Source organism: Poromitra crassiceps (assembly GCF_964638095.1).
Source record: "Poromitra crassiceps genome assembly, chromosome: 1".
NCBI classification, from domain to species: domain Eukaryota; kingdom Metazoa; phylum Chordata; class Actinopteri; order Beryciformes; family Melamphaidae; genus Poromitra; species Poromitra crassiceps.
The window spans coordinates 66774630-66795472 of record NC_139623.1 but is presented as its reverse complement, the minus strand read 5'-3'; the positions used below and the strand labels follow the sequence as shown (position 1 = coordinate 66795472).

At 45.1% G+C, this 20843-nt stretch overlaps 1 protein-coding gene across 1 annotated transcript in view; it reads right to left on the bottom strand.

Annotated features, from left to right (window-relative positions):
• Positions 1 to 20367, bottom strand: part of cyb5r4 (cytochrome b5 reductase 4) — a 43159-nt gene extending 22792 nt beyond the window's left edge. Inside the window, exons 1-7 of the mRNA XM_083643995.1 lie at positions 20039 to 20367; positions 15685 to 15838; positions 13733 to 13833; positions 12735 to 12819; positions 10279 to 10360; positions 10109 to 10166; positions 3419 to 3512 (exon numbers count right to left, since the gene is read on the bottom strand). Of these exons, the coding sequence (XP_083500121.1) occupies positions 3419 to 3512; positions 10109 to 10166; positions 10279 to 10360; positions 12735 to 12819; positions 13733 to 13833; positions 15685 to 15838; positions 20039 to 20122 (658 nt within the window). The 5' untranslated portion in view covers positions 20123 to 20367. The remainder of the gene's footprint in view (positions 1 to 3418; positions 3513 to 10108; positions 10167 to 10278; positions 10361 to 12734; positions 12820 to 13732; positions 13834 to 15684; positions 15839 to 20038) is intronic.
• Positions 20368 to 20843: the final 476 nt, after the last annotated feature.

Sequence of the window (20843 nt, the reverse complement as noted above, 5' to 3'; positions counted from 1 at the left end):
TTGGCCCTGCGGCTTATATAACGGTGCGGCTTATCTATGGATTTTTTCAGAAAAAAAAAAAAAAAATACAAATAAAATCTCTCTTTTTTAGCACTCTTTCTAACTATAAATCCACTTCTGTTTTAATTTCCTCTCTTGCCCTCTTTTCACCACACCGCGGACACTGTGTGCACTGTAAAAATAAACAAAGGTGGTGTTGTGTTATGTTGTTTTGTTGAAATGTTACGGTAATACGGTAAATGGGAGCTTCCTCAAACAGCCATCTCTTTCCCGACAATCCCCTCTGTGCGTGACCCCTTACATATGGTAATTACGGTAAGCAAACGGCCACTCGGCCAACAACTCCCTCCCCCGACTACCAGGAGAAAATCACAAACTTCGGCGAATTCACACAAAGGAAGATCAAGGAATATTCCATCGAACCGGAGCAGATCATAAATATGGATGAAGTGCCTTTGACGTTCGACCTGCCACTCACTCGGACTGTTAACAAGAAGCGCCCTGGAGGATTCTTTCACCAAAAAAAAGCTTTGCTCGTTCTCGACAGCATGAGGGCTCATATAACAGATTCCGTGAAAGCAGCCATCAAGACCACAAACTCCATTCGGGTTCCGAAAGGCTGGACTGCTGCGTGATGATGACGCCGGCACAGCTGGGCGCCTTCAGAGGCTGTTCGATTCCGACACCGACAGTGACGAAGAGGAGTTCCTTGGTTTTGAGAGTGACAACGAAGGAGAGAGGAGAGTGGTTGACGAAGCCACCCTGAACCTGTTCGTTTCCGACACTGAAGTTGAGGACTTTGCTGCTTTCAGTACGGAGGAAGAAGAGGAAGACGAGGATTAGTGACTTGACTTTGACTCTGACTCTGTTTTTGACGCTGCACCTTCACCTAAAAGATGAAGACAAGGATTACGGTACCTGGTTTGATTGTTGACAGCACCTTTTGTTGAAATGTTAATAAATGGGAGCTTCCCCAAACAGCCATCTCTTTCCCGACATTCCTCTCTGTGCACGAACCCTTACATATGGTAATTAAACATCAAAACACCCGCGGCTTATAGTCCGGTGCGGCTTATATATGTAAAAAACAGTCAATTTTGCTCCTGCGGCTTATATACCGGTGCGCCTTATAGTCCGGAATTTACGGTATATATATATATAATACATGAAGTGCTTTTTTTACATTCAACAATACAGTTTACTCAGTGTGAGTGAGTGTGAATGTGTGTGTGTGCGCGGGGCCCATGTGTGTCTCTTTACATTACATTACATTTCGTCATTTATCAGACACTTTTATCCAAAGCGACTTACAATGTCACATTCTGTCAACATTAGTGGAATCAACTGTGGAACATCATCTACACAGATACACCCTTGCAGCAGTAGAGTAACATCAATGGGTTTGATGGGGGGGGGGCGGTTTGGGGTGAAGAAGGGGGGGAAGATGCTAGATGGGGGGAAGGGGTTTGGGGTGGAGAAGGGGGGGGGGGGGGGAAGATGCTACCTCAAAAGGGTTAGTTCAGGAGGGACTCAAGTGGAGCTTGAAAAGGTGAGTTTTTTTTCCCAAAGGTGGACTCACTGAAAACTAAAATAAAAAGTTGAAAAAGAAAAAGAAAAGGAGTTTTCAATCTTCGGCGAAAGATGGGCAGGGATTCGGCCGTCCTGACCTCATTCTGAGATGTGGGCTCACTGGGTTGTGCAACAATCGGCTCCTCATCTGAAATAAAAGCAACATATCCTCAGTAAACTATATAATCACATTTAGTACAGAGACAGTGTAGTGTACTAGTGTCTCAGTAAACTATACGATCATAGAATGCAGAGAGACAGTGTAGTCTCACACACACACACACACACACACACACACACACACACACACACACAGATGACATCATTACTGGGACTTTGTGTGAGTGTGATGAGATCATCACTGGGACTTTGTGCGTGAAGCTGGTACTGGTACTGGTACTGGTACTGTCTGTACAATATGCATATATATCAACAACAAAATTACTCCTTACCGCGAGATCATCAGGGTCCTGTCGCATTGGAGTCCAGTCTTCCTCGCCCTCGACATGGACAATTGGCGACGGTGTGTGACCATCTCCTCTTCAGACGACTGGGAGCTTTGTGATGGCTGAGAGTCAAAGTACACCACAGCACGGGAAAGTGGCCATGCTGCTTGGCTCTGTGTGAAAGCAATTTCTGTGGCGAGGCTGCCAAGCTTTACGGGCTTCCCGAACTACAATTTTGCGTGATCTGTGTTTGAAAGAGCCTATAGTCACTTTCAATGTAATCCCGGCGGGTCTTTGCACGGCGCAAATGTGCTCTGGAAAATGGCTCCTCCTGGGAAATCCTGTCTGTTGCTGTGTTGTCCTCGTTCTCCTCCTCCTCACAAAGTTGTGACTCCGTCTCGTCTCGTTCGGGCTGGGACACAGGAACGGGGTCCGGCTTGGGTTTGGGACCAGGCGCTGGAACCGGATCGATCATGTTGGTCACGGGTTTGACTACCGCGAACAACTCATCCAGCGTTCGCTGCCCTGCAGCAAGGCGACCAGCTCGGGCAGCGCGCCGAGGGGCGTTTCAATGGCGTTTCTCCTACTCTGCAACAAAGCAGCGTTTCTCCGTTTTCTGTTATTTCCTCCTCCCCCATTTCAAAACAACAGCTGCGGTAGTTGTTTGATCACGTGTTGTCGGCTTGACTTTGAGGCCAGGGACCTGATACCATGTCACAGGCTGGGGAAGTCTTTGAACTACTCTAAGCACGAATAAAAACAAAAACACGTCAACCACATATTTGGCTGGGAGGCAAACTCCTGATAAGACGTTAAAGACGTATATGGCCAGGAATGAGTTAATGTTGTTGTCCATATGATTAGTGACTGAAACAGATGTGTAAAATCAGTGTGTTAACTTCAATCAAAAATGATGAATCCTAACTTACTAATTATTATAATATTTCATCTCGTGGTGAGTACCCGAAGCACAACATGTATTTTGGCGCTATCAGATGTGTGTGTTTTTGGTTATTTTGAACGGGTGTACCATTGGCGTCCATTCTATGGCGATACTTACTAACTCCACGACTAGCTCACTGCAGACTGCTGGGACAGTGACGGTAAAGGCATGGTGTACCTTGCTTATGTGGGGGGATAGCAAATGAGCAAAACTCACAAAAAAGTGGCGTATCCCTTTAAATTAGATTAGTCCACATTCTCCACAGGCTATTTCCCCACACTGTCTGTCTTCTTACATACATTCCTTACGTACGTATGTCTGTTTACAATGCTCATCATGCAAAACAATTCATAATTCAATATGGATGACTATTGCTTGTATTGCATCTCTCTAGGTAATTCTACCACTCAACCTGCCAAAACCGAGTTTCTCTCATTTGTTTTCTCACGTGTTTACTCACGTAAATGAAGCATGTAGGACATTTTCCCTAGTAGCACTTCCAGTCGTAGGACACCCCCCTCTAGGTCAACAGTGGTACAGCCTGAGCTGTGGATCTAAGGGGAGAACAGAACACAAAGACAGCTAAACATGTCTGCTCCACCAACAATGCAGGCATACCTCGGACCGATCAGTAACAAGATGCATCATCACGTTCATCAAACGCGGACCAGTGGTGTAGTAGAAGGTCATTCAAAATTAGAGATTTGTCAATGATGTTGTTTCCTAATGGTCACCAATAGAGGTCTAATGCCTGAAACATACCAGATGCTGAAGCGGCACAAATAGCTGCATGGATGAGCAACCAGTTTCCTTTCAGCATCCTTGTTAACAGATTCAGACCGTTCAGACCGGCGGCCGCTGCTGCTTCTGCTCTATTTTTGCGAGAGCGATTGTGTGCAGCATGGCAGTAAATCAGTAGCCTGGATGAACCCAGCCTTTAACTCATTGAGTGCCAGCCACTTTTGGAGAATGGACGCTCCCATTGCCAGAGTTTCAGAGCGTTTTCAGTGATTTCTCGAGGCCCACAGAATATTGTGTGATACTACTATGTAAACACCGAACTAGAGCTGCAACTATCGATTCTTTTAGTAATCGAGTATTCTACCGAATAATCCATCGATTAATCGAGTAATCGGATAAGAACCCTTTTTTGTGTTTTCAAAGGCTTATCGTAACTATACACCAAAAAATAAGATAAATCTCTTCAAATAAACAACTACATTAGTTTCTTTCTTAGAAAAAACAACATTTTTATTTTTAAATGGCATAGAACTGGCAGTGTCATCTTTTCAACCTGACGTTTGAGTTATTCCAGTGTACAGCAACCGTTAAATATTATGAATGAATGGCTTACTAGCTAGTTTACATCGTTCATTTACCTTACAGCTGCATGAGGCAACTTCACACATTGCTGCTTCCAAATGGCAGCGGGAGATAACTGAAACATTTGAACTTTAAGACCCAGAAATCCTGTAATGTGATGTCAGTAAACTGTGCACAAGCACGCTGGTCGCTGTATGATAGCTTCACAACAAAGGAAAATGGAAGAGTACACACATTAGTGGTTTATATTGGAACACTTTCAAACTTGCATGCAAAAAGGGGGAAACCACAACCAAGTTAAATTGTAGAAAACTGTATTTATTAACTCAAGGTAATTGCACATATTTACTGCTTTAGTTTTAACATGAACCCAACCAGTGCTTTTTTTTCTTTTTTCTGTCATTATTGAGCGAGGTGACGTAATCTGGGCCTTGCCTTGCTAAGCAGTGCCTAAAAAATAAAATAAATAAAAATAAATGTCTCTACACATACTGGTGTGTATTAAACTAGTGTCTTCTTCAGCTCAAGTCAAAGTCAAGTCCCAAGACTTTGAGGGCTGATTTTTTTATATATAAAATATTGAAAAAAAAAAATCCAAGTCCCTCACAACACTCTCTCTCCTTCACTGCCTACTTCCTTTAGCCCTTCACCACTTCACTTCCTCTCTCCTTCACTGCCTACTTCCTTTAACCCTTCACCACTTCACTTCCTCTCTCCTTCACTGCCTACTTCCTTTAGCCCTTCACCACTTCACTTCCTCTCTCCTTCACTGCCTACTTCCTTTAACCCTTCACCACTTCACTTCCTCTCTCCTTCACTGCCTACTTCCTTTAACCCTTCACCACTTCACTTCTTCTCTCCTTCACTGCCTACATAACCTCTTCAATCCACTCTGCAATATGTGCACCCGTGTGTCTCTCTTCAAGGGGCATGGTTGTAAGGCAGTGGGACTCCATTTCCCAATCCTCTCTCAGAAAGTGACACGTCACCCCCATATAGGCCTCTGTCGCTACACTTGTCCAAATGTCAGTAGTGAGTGCCATCATGTTTGGCGTCTTAAGCCTCTCGATCAACTTGCCTTTGACCTCCTCATACTTTTTCTCCATCTTATTCGTGAAGAAGGTCCTTGAGGGAAGTGTGTAGTTCGGGTTGAAACTCGAAATCATCTTTCTGAATCCTTTATCTTCCACCATGGACAGAGGGCGCATGTCTGTCACAATCATATTCAAAATGCTATTGCTGAACTCAGCTGCTTGTTCACTTGAACATGATGGACCCGTCCTTATAAAGCTGTCCATTGTACGCTGTGATCCGCTGAAAAAGAGGTGAAATAATAATTAATATTGATATTTATTAGGTAAGTTCATAACAAAACTGGAGAATGCGCATTTACACACCCTAGACCTGTTGCCTATTATTGACACAAATATCAGAATAGCAAGATAACAGGTCAGGTGGTGTAATAATTGGAGCCTAAAATGCACCAATTAAATAGTTGTTTGCAATCATCATGAGAAGAGTCGACCGGTCTAGGGTGTGTAAATGTACATTCTCCACATACACACTCTTTCTCTCTCTCTCACACACACACACTCACTCTCTCTCACACACCAACAGGCTAGTGTGATCACACACACACACACACACACACACACACACACACACAACGCTGTTAAATTAGCCGCTAACGTTAGGTTAACGTTAGGTTGAGCTTTGTATTTCTCACAGAAAACGGCAAGCCACATCAAAGAAATGCAGCGTGAATGCAGTTACTAATAGTCATATTGGCAACGTGGCAAGCCAGCAGCACAACTACTACTAGTCTTAATATCAAGTAGCAATCATTAGCATACATTTACATTAGCGTTGTGTATAGTTAACGTTACATTACCTTGCTCCGCTCGACGTAGATGCGCTGGTGGATGCGTAGACTGGATGTTTACGGTTCAGGTGCTGAAGCATTGACGAGGTACTGTTGTGATATGCAAGGATCGTCTTACAGTACTTGCACACCACTGAGTTCGTGTCCTTTTTCAGCGTGAAATGATCCCACACTTTAGACAGTTTCGGTCGCTTTTTCGGCCCTGGTTCTTCCCTTCCCGGCTCCTCCTGTCTGCTTTCTCCGTCGCCTCGTTCCATTTTGCGGGGTCCGCTCGCTAGTCGCTATAGCTGCTCTCTGGTCTGTCTGTGTCCTCACGTGTTTACACAGGAAGAGCGCTGTGCCACACCAGTAAGCGTCCGTGAGAAACAGTCTCTCTAAATGCCGTGTCGAGGCGAATCATTTTGGCCTCGATCAATTTAATTATTCGAGTTATTCGAGGTACTCAAGGAATCGCGACAGCTCTACACCGAACACGCAAAAAGAACAAGGAGACTCTATTGTATCATCAGCAAAAAAAAGTTTATTGATACCATTTTCCGTTCTTTAGTTATCAGCCGGAGAAGATAGGTCAAAAACAGCAAATACAGGCATTTCTATCTAGAAGCTGAGATATTCAGCCTTTTGTGAAATGCAGCATTTCAAGCACATTCACTGACTCTAGAGCCCTTTTCCCACATGCGCTTTGTACCACAAAATGACCGGAACGTGGTCAAATGCCTGCATGTGGGAAAGGTGCCGTGCCGGTATAAGCGCGACCCCATCGTCGCGGCCATTTCACCAGTTTTGAGCTAGTCAGAAGAGCGGTATGCCGCGATAGACAGACAGGTGAGAAAGGGGTCCAGTCATTTTCCGCTATCAGTGGGCTGTGACTTCGCGGACCAGGTTGCACACAGACTGGACTGTCTACTGTCAAATACACAGCTGATTGTTCGATATTCCCCTGGTGTTGCGTACCACCAAAGGACTATTGCCAGTCGCAAACGCGCTTCCAGTGGTTTTCGCCACCGGGTGATCTTGCGTGTTAGTGCGGGTCGGACCAGACTCAGCACGTAGTCGAACGTACATCGGGACACGCGAAAATGCCGCTTCCATTCCACGTCATCAAAATTGTTCAGAGCATCTTCCCAAAATAAATTCCCTCCTGGTCTCTCTTGCTTCCAGACGGCTCTAGTCTCACGCAGCAGCGCAGAGGTACATAACACTGTCATGATCTGTCCCCGGTTTAGTCTATCTTCATATTCTGCACGATGTTGAGCGGACAAGACTGCGAACATGAATCTGTTTCTGTTCGCACGTATATCCCTTTCCATTTTCGCCTTAATTTGTCTGCGTCACTGTCTACGTTTGAGGAAAAAGCGCGTCAGCAATATTATCAAAAGAGTGGACGCCGGCTCCATGTGTGTTTGTTGTTGCCTGCAGCACAGACACCAGGCCACTCTCCTCCACCCCCCGCCCCCCGCGCCGCACCCCACCCCACCCCACCCCACCCCCCAACATACCGGCTATTTGACGACTAGATTCTCACTTGCGAAGCTGAGGTGTGAAGGGAAATTCAGGGAAATGTCCGATATTGACTTACAGGTAATTTTCCGGTACGCATGTGGGAAAAGGGCTTAGCTAATATTTTCTGATGTAGTGACGTGGTGTAGTTGTGTGCTGCCCTGGGTGCCCCACCCCCCTCTCCCCCCCTCAGCTACAAACTCCTCCCCACACTAGTAACACACAGCCTCACGCACCCAGCGTCTATTTTCGGAGTGCTTTTTGTGCGCCGCCTCCCAGGCAGCGCGACAAGGAGCATTTCCTTGTCGCGCTGCCGGACTGCAGGGAAAGGGTTGGCACTTCGGCGTCGGGTGCTGCCTTTCTGGCGGCTAATCGTGTGAAGAAACTATGCAGACAGACAGACAGAGGCAGAGGAGCTCAGTTGTGTGCGCGGATTGACTGCTGTTGCCAGGCACCGTCAGTTGCAGCCAGAGCAATCTACATGGCTCTGGGCTGCAGCATGAGCGCTTTCTCTTTGATCAGGGGGCTTTTTCAGGCTATATTTCGAACATTTCTCTAATCTGGAGAGCACTGTCGCCACCTGATGAGTCCGTAAAATAGGTTATACAGCTTCAATAGCTACAATATTTGTACAGGACATACATAAGGCTTTGATCCACGTCCCACCGCCAAAAAAGGCAATTGACGACAATCGTCGTCTTTGGCACTCTACGTTAGTATTCGAATTGACGACAACTGTCGTCATTGGCACTCAATGAGTTAACGTGATGTCACAGACTACGCCTGTAACGTACGTTTCTTTGTGACTGATAGTACTGTACATAGAGGTCACGTGGAGGTTGGGTTTACCCAGGCTAGGAAATCAGTACAAGTTGTGAGCAAAACAGAAAGCATCTGCTGTGAACCTGCTCGAGCTGAATGCGGCGCTTTCAGAGCTGGTGTGTTTGCACATTAATAGGTAATGTTATGCCCCTTTAACTGTGTATGGTAGTTTAGTGGTTATTATCAAATTTGTTGACGACAGTGTTATCTTATCTCTTCTCAGTCCGTCAGACCAATCACATGGACCCATAATACAAGACTTTGTAGACTGGTGTGATAGCTCTTTTTTAGATTTAAATGTATTCAAAACCAAAGAAATGGTAATCTCACCAAAACACATAGACATCGCTCCAACAACCATGCACGGAGCTGATGTGGAAATTGTCCAGAACTATAAATATTTGGGAACTGTTTGATGACAAACTAAGATTCAGCGACAATACAGATGTTATTGCACTCAGTTGGCTCCAGTCCTACCTCTGCAACCGCTCTCATTTCTTTTTCCCTCCACAATCACTCCTCTGCCCCCTCCACAGTCACACATGGTGTCCCTCGAGGTTCTGTACTCGGCCCACACCTCTTCATCATCTACATCCTCCCCCTCGGTCAGATCCTTCGCCACTTCAACCTCAATTTCCACTGCTACGCCGATGACACCCAGATTTACCTCAGCACCAAATCCCCCCACAACCCACCCCTCTCCCGTATCAACTCCTGTCTGTCTGCAATAAAAGTCTGGATGCAACACAACTTTCTACAACTCAACAGTGACAAAACTGAACTACACATCATCGGCTCCAAATCCACCCTCAGCAAACTCAACAACCCCTCACTCACCATCGACTGCAGCACTGTTTCCCCATCTCCTCAGGCACGCAACCTTGGTGTAATCCTCGACCCCACCCTTTCCCTTGAACCCCACAACCGCCAAGTTGTCAAATCTTCATTCTACCATCTCTGCAACATGGTAGAATGAACCCCTCACTCACCATCGACTGCAGCACTGTTTCCCCATCTCCTCAGGCACGCAACCTTGGTGTAATCCTCGACCCCACCCTTTCCCTTGAACCCCACAACCGCCAAGTTGTCAAATCTTCATTCTACCATCTCTGCAACATCGCCAAGATCCGGTCCTCCCTTTCTCATCCTGCTGCCGAAACACTCATCCACGCCTTCATCTCCTCCCGTCTGGACTACTGCAACTCACTTCTCTATGGCATCAACTCCACCCTCATCAAGAGACTCCAACTGGTCCAGAACGCAGCCGCCCGACTCCTCACCCACACCAAATCCTGGCACCACATCACCCCAGTCCTAAAACAACTCCACTGGCTTCCAGTCTCCTCCCGGATCACCTACAACATCCTTTTGAACAAGTTTGATATGCACTTTAAATTGTATTGACTGAATTTATATGACTTGACTCCTGTATTCCTCTGTGGTGTTGGATACATTGTAATCAAGGATCCTTGCTTTATCAGTGTCATGTATTGTCCTTGTTCCTTGTTTTGTTTTTGGATGTGTACAAAGTACAGCTTGTTTGCAGTATTCACTATTCATGCCTTAAATTGTCCCTTGCGGGACTAATAAGGTTTTTTGAATTTAATTTAATTTAATTGTTACCTTCCGTTTGGTATAAATGACCAGATTCACAGTCACATCAGTCTGGAACCAGTCATACCTAGGGCAACAAGAAACAGGCAGCATGAAATACATGTCTTTGACTGTGTACTATCTTTTTACGCTCTATTTTTGTGTAGCATATTTGTTGTGGGCTGTATTTGATCGCATACCGAGGACTGGAGTCTTTGTCTGGGGGAGGAGCCAGTGAGGATGGAGGGGCGAGGCTAGCCAGTGGTGGAGGCGGAATGATAGCTGACCAGAGAAACAGGAGAGATCAATACAATTAACAATAATGTTCACATTAGGATTAAACAGATTAGTAAAAGATTGCTGAGGTAAGATACCGTGAAAACTTCAATTAATAGTTCCGGCGATTATTTGCTTCAATCACGTAATTCAGGGGTTCCAAAACTTTTCAGACCATGTACCAGTATGTACGAAACCAAATTTCCCAGGGACCACTTCCACTGTGATTTGATTACCAACAATTTCCTCCCCATAAAATAAAATTCACTGATTTAACCATGTAATAGCAATATAGCATCAGAAAGGCTAAATAAAAGCATAAGGCTACTGGTACAATACGGACACACACACACACACACACACACACACACACACGCCAACATTAGGCTTTACATTTTATTTAGATGCCTTCCTGATAAGCTAGCATGACATGGTTGGTACCAATCTATGCCTTAGCTCTTCTACTTTCCTATGATACCAGAAACTTTACTCTGGCTTTTAAACTGAGCTCACTACAGCCTCTGAAAGTACATTTCAAAATCTGATATTTCCCAAAATCGGCCCAAGCCTACTTCTCTGGGTTAATGTGTATTATGTAAATGTGCCTTACTAGCTTCAGGGTTGTTGTTGTTTTTTAATGCTCTGGTGGACCATCAGGCTGAGCCCCGCAGACCACAGTTTGGGAATCACTGACTTAAGGCAGCCGTTGTATATTTGTAACAGACCTGCGTCTGTTAGGGACGAGCATTTAATTCCTTTCAGACAAAATTTGGCTCAGCAAATATGGAAATATGATCAAATTGTTTATTTACTGTAAACCAGTATGAATAGCACTTGTATAAAAACTACCACTGGTGCGACCGTGCCACCTGATATTTGAGGTGTGTGTTTTTCAGTAAATACAGCTGCATGCCATGAAGCCTTCAACGGCCCGCCCGACATTTCAAATATATATTTTTTTTATTTACTACCTACCAGTAGCCGCCCATTTGAGCACTTCTTATGACATTAAGTCAGTTTTTCATTTTGTTTCTTTAAGAGGTTCATTTAGTTTACTTTCGGAGCATTTTGGGGTTTGTTAAATAAACGCTTTTGATTTTTCAAGCAACGAGAAGTTTTAGGTGGTCGTTTTAGTCGACCACCTATTACTGCCCTTGGCCTTTAATGTCACACATTGAAGTGGAAAGGCTCAGTGGATACAAGAGTCATGGAGTGGATTTAAGAAAGAGCGCAGGAGAGACAGAGATGACGGAATCAGAGATTCTACAAGCAACTCGTGAGTAAAGTGGAAAGTAGTAAGATGCTGCCGGGCGCTCGGAATCTAAATGAAGCTGCCGTGCTCGCATAAATAAATATATGGATGAATATGCAAAGATGAAATGAAATAAAAATCGCTCGATTCATAGGCTCTCCCGCTGCACAGGCTCGTTATCGCCCGCCCTGCAGCTCGGCTGCTGCACGGCCTCCCCCGCAGATCATCTGCTGCGTGGCCTCGCCTGCGCTATTCGCATGCGCAGCGCACAATTGCTAAACTATGCATCACTGATGACATCACAATTGCTCAAGTGACCATCACTGATCACATCATGGAGTGGTCGAGTGACGTCACTCAGCACACAATTGCTCTCAACTTCAGCCTCACCTGTAGCTCGGCTGCTGCGTGGCCTCGCCTGCCGTATTGGCATGCGCAGCGCACAATTGCTCAACTTTGCATCATCGAGAGCTCGAATGACATGGTCACTGATGATGTCATCGGCGATGTCATAAGATGATTTTGGTCAATAATGATGTCACTGATGACATCACTGATGATGTCATAGACATTGTGACATCATCAGTGGGACAAAAATTGAAACAAACAAACAGAGCCCACTTGCTCCCTTTATGATGATGATGATGATGGATCGTTTCATTCATAGGCCTATGTGTGTTCAATCAAAGCGGGGAATGTCTTTGCTTGCAAAGTGAGTGAAATGTAAACTAACGTGCTCCATATTCATCTTAAATCATCTTAATTATAAATTGCTGAATGCCAAAGTGCATACCTTTATTTTTTCGCCATTCTCTCGCTCTCTTGGGATCAATGGAGAAATGTCTCACTGCTGTTTCTCCAGAGTTTTGATCAGCAAATTTGACAACTGACAAATATTTATTTAAAAAAATAAATACCCGGCTAATTGAGTCCAGTGTGTATGTAGCCACACCTGGCCAATAAAAGGGACCGCCTTTTAATTGAAGTTTTACGGTAAAACATACACAGATATAGCAACACACTGAGATACAGATATACATTAGGTGGTGTGTGTGTGTGTGTGTGTGTGTGTGTGTGTGTGTGTGTGTGTGTGTGTGTGTGTGTGTGTGTGTGTGTGTGTGTGTATACCTTTGATAGCTGCACTGGTCTTAATAGCCATCCTGCCCACAAGACACTCTTTCAACATGGACTCATAGTTGACCCACCGATGGACCTGTGCACAAGCATACACGCATGATCCCATATGAAAATTCATGTAAATTCCCTGCACATTTAATGCCTATTTAACTTAGCCTGTAAATTTCATGTACATTCAATTCATTCTTATTTAACTCTGACTGTAAATGTAAATCCACTGCCTATTTAACTCAGTCTGTAAATCTCATGTAAATTCATATTTATCATCCACAGAACACTTCACCACTCATGTACATATTGTATATATTTACTCAATTTGATTGCACTTGCAACTTTGTGATTGTCTTTAGTTATCTTCCTACTTCTTATCTCTGTATATTGATGTGACCGCTACGCTGCATACAGACACTAAGACAAATTCCTCGTATGTAACTTGCATACTGTGGCAATAAAAGTCATTCTGATTCTTATGAACACATGGAAACCCCATCCCCTTGCCTATAGGCACACACAGACACATATAAACACACACTAAACAGTTAGCAGAACTACACCACCTAGCTTGTAGCACTCACAAGCAAAACAACACATCTTCCAAAGCCCCAAGGCCATGCAACTCCAACTCCAAGGCGACACGTACAGAGGTAGCAGTGGACCAGTCTTACCAGGTGAGGAGGAGGCTGCAAATGGCGCACTAAACTGTTACCAATGACCTTTTTTTCACAGCAGCCATTGTGTCTAAAAGGCAGGATAAACACAAGTGAAAGCAAAACATTAATGAGGGTTTCCAACGTCCAATCCATTTCGGTGTTCCAGCGCTGGGGCCCTCATTATTGTTTTGGTTGCACCTGTGTTTACCCTGCCTTTTAGACACAAATGGGTTCTGTGAAAAAGGCCCATTGGGTTGGTAACAGTAACCTGGAACCTGGCTTGAAAAGCAAACTGAACATTGTGCTATATTTGTTCCCTTTCAGCCACCCCTACCCTACCTGGTCAAACAGGTCAGTGCCGTCTATTCCAGCTGCCCTCATCAGTTCATCCACTCCACCGGGGTGGTAGTCCATGTAGGGGGTGACATTGTAAACCATGCCTGAAAACACATGCAAACAAGAGAATGTAACATGTATACAGCTCACAGCTCAGTATAAACTTAACTCAACTTAGATGCAGGCTTGAACAAAGATGTCAAACCAGTGCCCTCTGCTGACCAAAATTGCACAGAGACCAGTCAATTGACAAAATAATCATTTGATGAATGCATTCAAATCTGATTGATTCAAATATTTGTTGATATGGGTGAAGGGGGGGGAGGGGGTTCAGTGCCAACCCCATGACTATTTCTCACCACATCACAAAGAGCCAAGGACATCATGGTGACATAAAAATACACCAAATACAAGGACGTCCTAAATCACTGGCAGCACCCTTGAGAAGAGGGCACACTCAACATTGTGTTTTCCACAATGACATTCATTTCTGTCAAGCCATTTCTTTGTTTTGTTTTTTCAAAAACTAGAAATAACCACCTTGGTTGTATCATGCCTCCGCCAACAAGTCAAGTTGAAGTTTACATCCATGTCTGTCCACACTCATAAATGTAGTGAATATTTTAAAGGAATTGAATGCTAAGTGATGATATTATTATTTTATTTTTTTAATGGGACACAACACTATACTTGACGCATGTATGATTACTGTGAATAATTTTTACAGAGGAGTACAGAGGACTGATAGATAACACATATAATTAATGTGATTAGGTCAACTTAAAGGATTTTACTTTACTTTTGGTGCAAAAGTAAGTGACCATTTTTGTGGAATGACCCAAGATTGTTTTCTCAGATACAGTAAGCAAAACATTATGATGTCACAGTGAAGTTGACCTTTGAACTTTTGGATATAAAATGTCATCACTCATCATTTTATCCTATTAGACATTTCAGTATATGGAGGAATCCTGAAGTTAAATTCAATACAATACTTTTTAAGACCTTTTCAATATATTTTAAAGATGAAATGAACCCAACGATCGCAAGTAGCGCGAGGGAAGTAGCGCGAGGCGAGGGTCTGAGACGTTTCAGAGTCTGAAAACAAATCTTGTCTGAGATGATAGGGTTCTGGTTTCTTGAGGCATCCTTGAGGCATCCTCTCTGCCTCTGGATGCCTTTGCCCCGGGAGGGTCTGGTGAGACGAAGGAGGAGCGCGGCCGGGAGTAAACCCACAGGGCCTGAGCCTCCATGCACCGAAGGGTCTTGCAATACTGCGGTGTAGCACTAACTCTATTGCAGCGGATTGGGCGTGATCAGCCCTTCCGCGGGCAACGTTGCAGACAGAGTACTGTAGGAGGGCTGATCCGTGAGCGGCTGCTTCCGGGACGCGGGTCGGGGTCTTAATCGGCCTCGGCTGGGTCTACTGGGCGAGGGTGTATGATGTTGACAGACCCGAAGCGAAACACCTTACGACCCCAGCTAACATCACTGATGACGCGTCCCAGTGCATGCTGTAGTATGTATTTTAAACAACAGAGGTGGACCATAATAGCGTGTAGATGATTTGATTTTACAATTCTGGGGACAGTGTAATACTGCATTATATTATTTTGTATTTTCTGTATGTAGCGCACTGGCCTTCGTCAGGGCAAAAGGCACTTTTGCCCTGACGAAGGCCATTGCGCCAAAACGCGTAGGCAATTACTTCTTTCCTACTTTTCTATTTTCCTTCCTTGCAGGTCTGTAATGCAATGTTTATCTGCGAGGCATTGATCTTGGTGTGGCAGTGGCACAGTTTTACTGATTGACAAGCAAGCTGAGATAGATAGTGACTTAACAGACATTTATTCACATGGAAATCAATTTGTCATCAATTTGTGGGGAACCGCCCCAAGGACTAGTGGTCTCCGGACCCCACATTGAGAAGCGCTGATCTAATGCTGCTGGCTCACCTCGTATACACGTCCAGCAGTCATCTGGTTTATTGTGTTTCTTCAGTTCCTCCTCAGTCACGTCGATCAGACGTCCTCTCAGCCCCGTCAGGTCTTGTCCGCTCTTGGCAAACCGGATCCAGTCCATTAGACTGTGGCCCGGATTCAAGGCGACCTAATCGGGCACGGCAGAGTCACAAGAGGTTATACTGAGACAGAAGCCTAGCCCAGTTGGCTTGGCTACATAGATAATCTGCTGCTTAAAGGTGAAGACACACCAGGAAAACCAGAAAGGACTAGCAGCAACTACATGCTGATCGATGTTAGGGATGTCGAAAATCATCATTTTTCTTGACCGACAACCGACAGTCATTAGCCGACAAGTGTCGGTTAACCGAGAAGATTAAAATGCGCATTTTGACTGTCTGTGCCCCATTAAACCCTTACCACAACAAATGCTTGATTTTTTTTCATTAGAAAGCGTTTATTTTTACATCTACAAGCAGAAGAAAACACATTAACAAAACGAAAAGACAAGTTGAATCCTCCAGCCATCTTAACAAAAACATTCCTCCGATAGGCTATACTGCTTAGAGCTGCACGCTTTGCATATTAAGGACACGTCAATTGACACGCAGCCGCCCCGTGAAGTACTTTGAGTGGACGACAGCCCAGGGGCTGCAAGGCGCACTGACAACGCGTGCATTACTACAGTATCTTCTACTTTTAGCAATATATAATACCTGCTTTTGGTCTCACTCCTTCTCCCTCTGTCTTCACGCACGCAACGAGGGCTGCATGCAGCTGTCAGTAGCTGCTTTCACACCGGCTTTGAAAGTGTCAATGAATGCAGTCTACAAACAATCCGTCTCTCGTTGTGAAACAATTCCTCCGAACTGCTCTGTGTTGGACAGTAAAGACTAACGTTAATTGTTACTTTTCAATCGACGCATGTCTGCATTTTTGTAACACGGTAAAAAACTACCGTTTGATCATTGAGTGCGAGCGTGTGCATGATGAACATGCAGAGAGGGAGGGAGAGAGAGTGAAACCGAATGAAGTGCAGTGCACGCTGAACGCTGTGAGATGAGCAAGGTGTCGGGTTTCAGGCCATGCGCTCCTGTCCTGACCAAACTGAAAAGCCGTTTCATGACAGCGGCTGGAACACAGAAGCAGCAGAGTGACTGGCTGGCTGTAGTCTGCACAGGGCAGGCAGGGCGACGCGTCAGGGGAGAAATGTATCGCACTTCTCCTGTCTGGTCAAAGCAGAGGGGGGCGGGGCTGTGGCGCATGTATGGAGCGGACAGAGAAGTCAGTGCTGCTTGACAATGCACACGGCTTTTCTCTCAAACATTTGGAAAAGCCTTTCTCTAAATTAATGTTGTTCTGGCAGGAGCTTTTAATTCCTATATCCTGCTGCTACAGTAACTACTTGTTAACATTGCTTACAGCGGGGAGGAAAAAAAACACCATATTGGCAACACGTTGTATGCCAATTTAATATGCAAATTAACCGTTTGACCGACATGCTTAACCGACCAATGACGTTGTCGGCGGTTAACCGGTTAACGGTTAACCGTCGACATCCCTAATCGATGTGTCACCTCACGTCTCCTGGGTCGGCCAACAAGTGGCATTTGATTTGAACACACTGCTGCATAGCTTCATTTTGGTGCCTCCCACCGAGCAGGGCAGCATTCTGTTTGTTTGTTTGTTTTCAGTGTTGTTGACAGTATTACTGCAGATACTATGTGTCTCAGCTACAGTCGGGACATGCTTATGAACATTGGGGGAACCATGCCTGTCAGCCTGGTACCCGAATTTATGGACTCGATTGATGATATTTTAAATGTAAATCCGACGTACCCGGCACAGAGGACAGGTGCTCTGAACAGGTGGAGGAAACGAGGGCACCGCACAGCTCTACCTGCCGTTAGGGATGGGCATTGTAAGGGATTTAAATACTCGAGTACTCTCCTTCTGTTATGAAAGAGTACTCGAGTACTCCCCGCCCCCCTCCCCCCCCCCCGGGGGAACGACACACACACATGAAAGATCCTAAGTTTGGCTATGTTAAGCAGTTATTAAGGCCTAAACATGGTCGTCCGTCCGCCTCGAATTGGAGCCGTCTCGCCGTCTGGCGGCGCCAGCGAGCCCCACATGCTCGGACGCCACTTCGCCCCCGCTCCCCCCCCCCCCGCGGAAGCTCCGTGTGAAAATGGCGGAGATTGTGTGCCAGGCAGTCTGAATGAAATTGAATGTAACGTTCCCAATTCTATGTATTAAATTCTAAAAAACGACCCTCAACATTTGGGAAGGCTAAGCCACACAACTAGGCGACTTTACGACGAAGAGCCAGGGCAACGGCCAATCACAACTCTCCTGCAGCTGTCGTCACGCACGTATCGTCGCCGTGAAGTCACATTTTCGAGCAGCCCCCGTCAGCCGACGGCGGCCCCTCCCCGTAGGACAGCGCTCCACCCGCCGTCACACGGGGAGGGCGGGGCGAGGCTCTGACGGACGACCATGTTTAGGCCTTTATTACCATTAGCATTCGCCAAATGCCTGTGATGAGAGCAGGGGTGATCTGCTTTGTATGGGGCTGTTCACAGCAACTTCACACACATTACCAATTTTGCATGGAAAAAGCGCTGCCTGGTGCACTTTTTAGTTTTTACAGATTGACTGTGACTGTGTAAAAGTAATTCCCAATACATGTCGGTAATCATTCCATACTGCTTCTTGATCACTGTTAAGTAAATCCACTTATTAAAAACTCTGGTGTTCTGCCAAAAAGTGATAACTGCAAACATGATAACTGCAAACAGTAATAATGTTCGCTAACGTTAACCGCAAAAACCACCAACAACATCCGAGTGATGGTCCCCGCCCGTGGTGAAACACGGAACGTTTGGCTATGGTAAACAAAGTTACTGTCAGGGGTCCGTTAGTCAAAGTGGTCCGTCCGAGTAAAAAACATCTAACGTTAACATCTTTGCTTGCACATCTATATATAAATTGGCCATGAACGGAAAACAACTGCAATCAAATCTTGTTTATTTTACATCTGCTGAATATAGATTGCGTTAATATACATGGACGTCTGTGTTGCTGGCGATTCGCCAGACGCTGTTAACGTTAGATCGTCCATTTTTATAGGGGAGGGGGGTGGGGCGAGTACCCGGACAGCGGAAACGGTACTCGAGTACTCTCGTTACAAACGAGTACTCGAGTACCCGAGTACTCTCCCCCATCCCTACCTGCCGTATGCTTGTCCAACGTGCACTCCCTCTCAGGGCCTGAAATTAACAGTCGCAAAGCTCCATAGCACGTGGATGATTTGATTGGACCATTCTGGGGACTGGAGTTTACGTTGGACAATCCTGACGCTTGTATGGCGTGTTCTGCCCCCAAATCCAGTGGGTTCTGTCCCTACGCGAGTGGGCTCCGCAGAGAACCGGGCAACTGGCTGCCTCCGGCGTACCGCTGTTTAAAAGGTGAGGCTTAGAGTGCTGCTGCCCGCCTTGAAATGTCCGAGGGGGCGGGGTAAGAGCCACGGTAAATAACGTTATTCCTGGAATGCGAGTTGACGAGCCAGTTACATGTCTTTGCATTCTACATTAAATTAAGACATTAGCATTTGTTTTATTTTGTATGTTCATACTTATTGACCAAATATATTTATGGGTTAGAAAAGTCTGCCCATGTAGGCACCAGGCAGCCATCTTGCCTGCTCAGAATTTTCTTCTCCAATGAAGATTGATTGACAGCTGTCATATTGTGATATGATTGGTTGAAATGGGGTAGAAATTTGATAGAACTGAATGGCGTCAGGCCGTCAGCATACTGTAGATTACAGTTACGAATGAAATCCTGAAAAAAGAAAAAAAAAAAAAAAAAAAAAAAAGATTTTTTTTTTCATACATTATTAAATAAGTGCACTGAGTAACCAGGGTTGTGATCTAAAATAGGAAAAAAAACATTTTTCATTTCAGCTCGACTGTAAGTGTTGGACTTGGTAGTAAGGATTTTGAATTAACAGGCTCACGGAATAAGCTGCTGTGTTTCTGACTTGGATTATGGTTGTTTTGATTCATCAAAACGTTCAAAATCCTTATACTGTACTGTACACAGTCAACCTACAGTAGTGACATCATCTAGCAGCACCCTAGTTGGTGGTGGAAAAAAAACTATGGGATGTTGTTCATCTTTCATCCAAATTAGGTACATTTCAGACTTGAAAGCAGTGTCCTGTCTTGTCTGAGGTGAAATGTAAATTAACTATAGTCATATGATCAAATGTTTCATGTCCTCTTTAACGTTAGTGGAGCATTGCGTCCTGTAGTACTTCATGTTAATATAGGTGTGTGGTTACCTTTTTCCTCCCGGACTGGCCGGCAGGAGAGACCCGCTGCTGGGAGCTCGGCGCTGGGAACGCCTGGGTCGGGATGTTCAGCATCTTCTGGACTCTTCGGAAGCAACCCCAGTTTCGGAACAAATCTATTTGACCAACGACGTTAACGATAACGTTACCAGCACAGTAAACAGGAACTAGTCTTCTTTGTAACGCAACGTGAAATGACTGCAAGTTCCTCTGTTGTTGTGGTTAAACATTTCCCTAGTTTGAAGAAGTGAGTTGAGCTAGCAGGCTAAGCTAAGCTAGGCTAACGTGACGTCGGTCGTCGACGCTAGCTTGCTATCTGACCGCAGCCACCATTATTCGTCACATTAAGATCAGATAAAAGTCATATCTACCATAAAAATTAAATACTTGGCAATGACATTGTAGTCGCTGCTCGCTGTCTTGTGCGTAATAGCTTTGTGGAGTTCTGTCCGTTCTGTCACCGTGGGAAAGTCCAGGGAATATGACGACAACGTCAACAATAAGCGTCATCATGTGGCGACCAGTGCACTGCCCTCTGCCGCCCTCTGCTGTCTAGGCAACGTCACGCCCACTTGCTGTTTAGGCATAGGCACAGCCGTTCTTTTAATTAGATCCATGGGCACAACACAACTCATACTGACTTTGGCTCTCATTCGTCCACCATAGAGAGCCAAAGTCACGCCCACATCCGGGATAGGGATGCCCACCAAGAGATTTCATCCGCCATTTATTTTCCCATAGACATTTCGTAAAATGCTTATTAAAAATAGTTTTACTTTGTCAAACCAAGCGATTC